Here is a 6,115-nt window from a genome sequence, read left to right on the forward strand (position 1 = left end):
ACAACGCGGGATTCGAACCCTGGTCTGGGACCGTTTGCTGGCATGGTAAAGGTTTTGTGCTAACCAGCACACCAACTGTGCTGCCAATAAAATTGTATGTTTACAAATCTTGAAATTCAATAGGAACACTTTCAAGACCATCTTTAAAACTGCTGCTTATTTTAAATGTGTTAGGAAATGAATAAATGGGCAATGCTAAGAAAACCTCATTCATCCGTCCCCAGCTATAGCTTGAAATCCTTTCCCATTATCTCTGAATTATCCAGTTTCTCTTTAACCACTACAACTTATTTTGTAAATGGTTCCCATGTTTCTTGCTTGTTTTATCCACCTTCAGCCCCAGCATCGAAAGTCCACCTTCAACACTTTGGCCTTGCAATTATTTATTCACTTGCCCTTTCCTCATCCACATCCACTGTTTAGACACCTGCACAATCTCTGTATAGTTCCTTTCTTATATCTTTACTGTCACACAAGTCTGGTCAGAAGCAACAAAATATTCATGATCGTGATGACAAGGAATTCAACCTTCTTTGTAACACACAAAACAATGGTCTCTTAATTCTGATGAAGCACCACTCTGACCTCCAAGAACTCTCCTCTAGTATCTAGCCCCAGTAAACCTGTCATACCCTCTACAAATTAGACACTGCATACATCTGTGCTAATCTTAATTTGAAAACCTCATCAAAGAGTTTCTTTCTCTTTCGTCCTCGCCCTTAGCTTAACCTATAAAAAGGACTTCTTTCAATTCCTCGCATCCACTCTTGACTATTGCCCTCATATGGTTTAGCATCTCCCAAACGCTATCGTCCTCTTTAACGTGTTTAAATCCCATCATGGCCTTGCACTTCAGATATCCAACTACTCAGAACCTTCTTCTGACTGCATTCCATGCATTGGAAGTTTCTCGCAAACCCGGCCTCCTCTTCCTCATACTCGTTACCTTTCAGAGTCTCCATAAAACAGTTCTGTTGAAGGGTCAATGACCTGAAGCATTACTCTCCACAGATGCTCGGCTTTTATCTGTACAGAGCTCTTTGACCAAGCATCCCTCCAGGGTCGACTGTATTGTTTCCATACAGAGGAGCCTTCTGTGTTTCCATGAATTCAATAAGCCACATAACTGAGCGTTAATTGTGAGAATGCAGGATGCTGCATTGAAGAGTGTTTTTGCTCTGAAAGTAACAATTAAATTACTGAAGAGCAAAGCAACATCTTACTCATTAAAGAGCATTTACTGACAAAAATTGATGAATTGTGTGGTGCGGGAAGTAAGGTCATTGGAAATTAAAGATCTGCATAAATTATGAGGCTATGGATTCTGCACTGTTAGACTTTTGACATAATGTGCCAGATGACTTGATCTACTCCCTCTTTCGGGGTTCTCTGACCAGCCTCTCGGTTACTTGCTACTTGCAAACCCAATTATAAATTTAGACATACAACTGGCCATTTCCGCTCACGATTCCAATTTACATACTGTTAGCCTTCATCCCTGGTACATTTCGAAAGGTGGGAGGAAACCGTAGCCCTCCAGAGAAAACCCACGCAGATACAGGGAGAATGTACATAAAGGCAGCGTGGGATTTGAAATCCAGTCCAGATTGCTGGCACTGTAACAACATTGCACTAACCTCTATGCAGATCATATCCAGTGCAAAGTCTGAATAACAAAGCAGTTCAAGCAGAAGTACTGTTGCCTAAGGGTCTAGTGATCTGAGTCCAACCATGAACATGATGCCACGTTTGCACTTTTTTCCATTGACTAGCAAGATAATGAATAGTCTAGATATGTGGGTGATGTTCATAAGAAAGAAACTGAAAAGTGATTAGCAATATGAACAATTTTGGTTTTATTGATTGGATGAAGAGCTCCAATAGCTATCATGGAATGGATGCACGCATCACAGTCATACAACAGGAGATTGTGCAGGCCAGGGTGTAAAGCAGTGCCCCCACCTACCGCTAATCATGTTAATGGTGCTTGGCTTTTAACATGCAACATGCACCCAGCTCTTGCTTCTGGACTTGCATTAACTCTTCTGTTACATTGGCTCCATTCTGCAATAAACATAGCTGAATGTTGGAGATGGGCAGGTATCTTGGCCTTGAATTCTGATGTACCATCTCCTGCAACATATGGGGACAGGAGGACTACTTCTAACTCAGTGGTTCTCAACCTTTTTCTTTCCACTCACATATCACTTGAAGGATTCCCTGTGCCATAGGTTCTCTGTGATTAGCAAGGGATTGCTTAAGATGGGGTGTGGGTGGAAAGAAAAAGATTGAAAACCACTGTTTTAATCATACCTAATTGACTTGTTAAGTGCACGGTTTCATAACTCCAAAGGAAATGGGCCAATGACAAATTTTCTCAAGCAAAATATTTCAATAAAAATTGGGTCCAGAGAAATGGTTCTCAACCTTCCCTTCCCACTCACGGTTGTAGAGAGTGCAGAGAAGATTCACCAGGATGATTCTTGGAATGCAAGGGCTAACATATTAGGAACGCTTAGTGGCTGTTTTCATTGGAGCATAGTGAATGAGAATGGATCTCATAGAAACATTTTGAAAGCTGAAAGGATTGAACAGAGTCGATGTGAGTAAGATGTCTTCCTTGGTGGGTGAATCCAGGACAAGAGGGCACAGTTTTAGAATTAGAAGGTACCCATTTAAAACAGAGATGAGGAGAAATTTCTTTGGCCAGAGGGTTGTGGAATTTGTTGCCACATACAGCCAAAACCCAACCCCAACCAACCAATTTTCCCTTGCAACCACTGCAACCGTGTCTGCCTGTCCCGCATCGGACTTGTCAGCCACAAACGAGCCTGCAGCTGACGTGAACATTACCCCTCCATAAATCTTTGTCCGCGAAACCAAACCAAAGAGAAAGAAGAACAGCTATGGAGGCCCGATCACTGGGTGAGTTTAAGATTAATGGGTATCTAATTAGTCAGGGTATCAAGGGATATGGGGAAAAGCCGAAACTTGAAATTAGATGTGAGAATAGTTTAGTTTAGGGTGGATTTGAGGAGGAGACTCAATGGGCCAAATGGCCTACTTCTGTTCCTTTATCTTGTGATCTTGTATTACAAACTGTTCACAGTCTTTGTTTTTGACATATGCAAATACCTTAGATTGTGGTGAAACTTCAATGAAAAAAAATGAACTGGAAATTATTTCCTACCAGAGTGTTTAGTGTTAACGATTAAGTCCATTGTTTGAAGGTGACGAAATGGAGAAAGAGCATAAAAAAAAGTTTCAAACATATATTTAGGCAAAGTCAAAAAATCTTTACAGCTTTCAGAGTGTGTAGGTAAGATGCATTGTTCATTGATGCAGTGTGGACTTCCTCTCACAACTTTTACAGTACTTTGGCTGCATGCCTGGAAATGTGGTCTTGCTTGGATCAATTGGGATTCTCTCATTTTCGATTTAGCTGTTTGAAATGGAAAAAACTACATGTGTCACAGCTGGATACTTCTGTCAGTCAAACTAATGTATGAGGAACACCAGAAGTCATTAACTTTGGAGACTGACAGACACTTCAACTACATGGGAACCAAGAGGCATGGGAAGTGGATTTGGGTCCAAAATTGAAGCAACCATGATTTTACTGAAGGCTGGTTTAAAGAAGCCATTGGCCTCTTCCAGTTCCAGTTTTCATGTCCTTGCTCCTTTATTAATGTAGCATATTTCTACTCTTCTTAATTGATGGTTAATAAAAATATAAGGGACTAATTAATTCTCCCCCAAAAAATGAAACAAGTATGCAAATAACATTTGTATGTAAAATTAGGATCAGTGCCCTTCGACCACACGCATGTAATGGCAGAATCAGCGAAATTTGGCATTGCACATCCATGCAATGTGATCTTCACAAAAAAAAGTCCAAAAAAGAAAAAGTGCAGGAATCTTTAGTCAATCTCCTGCACCACGATTTATCCTGCAGGACCCCTACTACATTTCGCGGAGAGCCTGCGGCCTAAGTTGCACTACAAAACTCACCTCTTGAATTCGACGTCCAGCTGATGACACAGGCCACGTTGCTCCACGTAAACGTGCCAGGACCAGCGCGCACAGGAACTTAAGGGGTGCGGCGTAAACGACCACGAGGAGCGTGATTATGTTAAATTTATGTTAGATTTTCCCAACATTGCTGTCTGAAAATAAAACCCACTATTGTCTCAGGAAGATCAAGTTACGCAGGAGAATTTAATGGACTTAGAGCTCACACCTTGTTTATACAGGTCTGTGAATGTATTTTGGCTCAGATTTTGCTGTAGGAGGACATCTGATTCTGCGGAAGACTGGATTTGTCTGCATGCACCTCAAATTTAATTTCAAGACTGCGGACTTTCATGAAATTGGATAACACTAGGATCATATCGAAAGGGTAGGCAACCCTCATGAAATAATCTGAGCGGAAAGGCTGCAACATAGATAGCACAAGTCAATGGCAATACAAGATCTGCCCCCCCCCACCCCCCCTCCACAGAGCGTGGTGGGTGCACGGAATGTGCTCCTGGCAACAGTGGTGGAGTCAGCTACAATGGGATCTTGTATGAGAGGAGTAAGGTCGGCCCATGGAACGCAGTCGGAAGATTCGAGGCAGGTTGGCAGAGGGGCCTGTAGATGTCTATGTTCTATGCAGAATTATTTTTTTTAACCCACAATAAATTGGGAAAGTAAAGAGTGGATAAAGAAAGGGAATTCTGCTTACAAATCTCTGAGCGTTATCTAATATCCAGCAATACCTATTGTGAATCAGGGAATATCTGATTGGCAATAATGAACACACATCGCGGGAATATTCAGGAAGGGAGTTCTATCTAACATTGCAATCAGGTGAAGGGCCTTTCCACTGCGAAACAGGCTCCAGCTCCACGGTCTTTCCCATATTCACATCTCACCGGTTATCTGTCACGGTCTACAGTTGCATTGATTGACCCACATCAAAGCTCATCGCAACTTATTTGAAAAAAAGGAAAACGACCCCCCCCCCCCCAAAGGGAGATGCATGTGTTGTAAAACGCCCGAAGGGATGAGGAAGGGGGGATCATGAAAGTTTCGTCGCGAACTTCGCCTGGAGTTGAAAAATGTGGACCTCCAAAGACTTGGGGGGGGGGGGGTGGGGGGGGGGGGTTCTTTAAGAGCCGGAGTCACGGCACATTCGGCGGGTATCCGGGTGGAACAGTGGCCCTGCCACTGATAATCGGTGGAATTGTTCGCTTCCACCTCGAGGTGAATGGGATGGCATCTGGTGATGGGACCGTGCAAGACTGAACCCGTCCCTGGTTGCATCCTTCCCCCCTTGGATGCCGCTCCTCCGCTGCCGCCCAAGCCCCGCAGCCCCGCGACTGACCCGTCCCTGGCTGCATCCTTGCCCCTTTGGATGCCGCCCGAGCCCCGCCTTACCTTGTACACCGTGATGGGGATATCGATGACAATGTGCAGCAAGTCCCCCAGAGCCAGGCTGGCGATCAGGATGTTGGGTCCGTTCCTCATGTACTTGTTCTTGTAAATGATTCGCAACAGCGTGGAGTTGCCGATGATCCCCACCACGAACACCATGCAGGACACGATGGTGTTGATGTACTTGAAGGTACCCTTGATCTTCGGCCGCTGATTGCACATCGGGTGCATCATGGCCCGGCTCCCGTTTTGACCCTGGCTGCTCGCGTTGAACGTGCTCTGGTTGATGTTCACCGGTACCTTGTGGGGGGTGGGCGCAATCGGGGGTCCTTCGGGCTGGGGCTCGGTCTTCCCTTCCTGGCCCCGGGCGGCGCGGATGGTGCTCTCCCCCACCAGGAGGAGGAACAGTCCGACGAGGGCTCCGTAATGGAACATCTTGAACGTCCAGACAAGCTCGATGACTGGGAGCGCGGAGAGTTTTCCACCGCGAAATTATAGCGGGAAGGCGGAGCTAAGGAAGGAGAGGAGAGCACACGGGATGACAGCGCAGGGAGCGTCCAACTTGCTCACTCCCGCCTCTGGCAGGCGCAGCGGGATCCCATTTCTCGCTCAAAGTTCACGGAGTCCTGGCATCCTGCTGGGGCAAGTTCTTGTCCAGGTGGAGTTACCTTTAGAGCCATTTGAAGCGGCGGCGTGG

The 6,115-nt window shown here is 45.2% G+C and overlaps 1 protein-coding gene across 1 annotated transcript in view; it reads right to left on the reverse strand.

The window, feature by feature from the left end:
• The window catches only part of LOC138739000 (endothelin receptor type B-like), a 50,238-nt gene extending 44,337 nt beyond the window's left edge, over window positions 1–5,901 (reverse strand). The window contains exon 1 of the mRNA XM_069890317.1: window positions 5,422–5,901. Within this exon, the coding sequence (XP_069746418.1) occupies window positions 5,422–5,853 (432 nt within the window). The 5' untranslated portion in view covers window positions 5,854–5,901. The remainder of the gene's footprint in view (window positions 1–5,421) is intronic.
• Between the last annotated feature and the right edge of the window lie 214 nt (window positions 5,902–6,115).

The sequence above is a fragment of the Narcine bancroftii genome, chromosome 7 (assembly GCF_036971445.1).
Source record: "Narcine bancroftii isolate sNarBan1 chromosome 7, sNarBan1.hap1, whole genome shotgun sequence".
NCBI lineage: Eukaryota > Metazoa > Chordata > Chondrichthyes > Torpediniformes > Narcinidae > Narcine > Narcine bancroftii.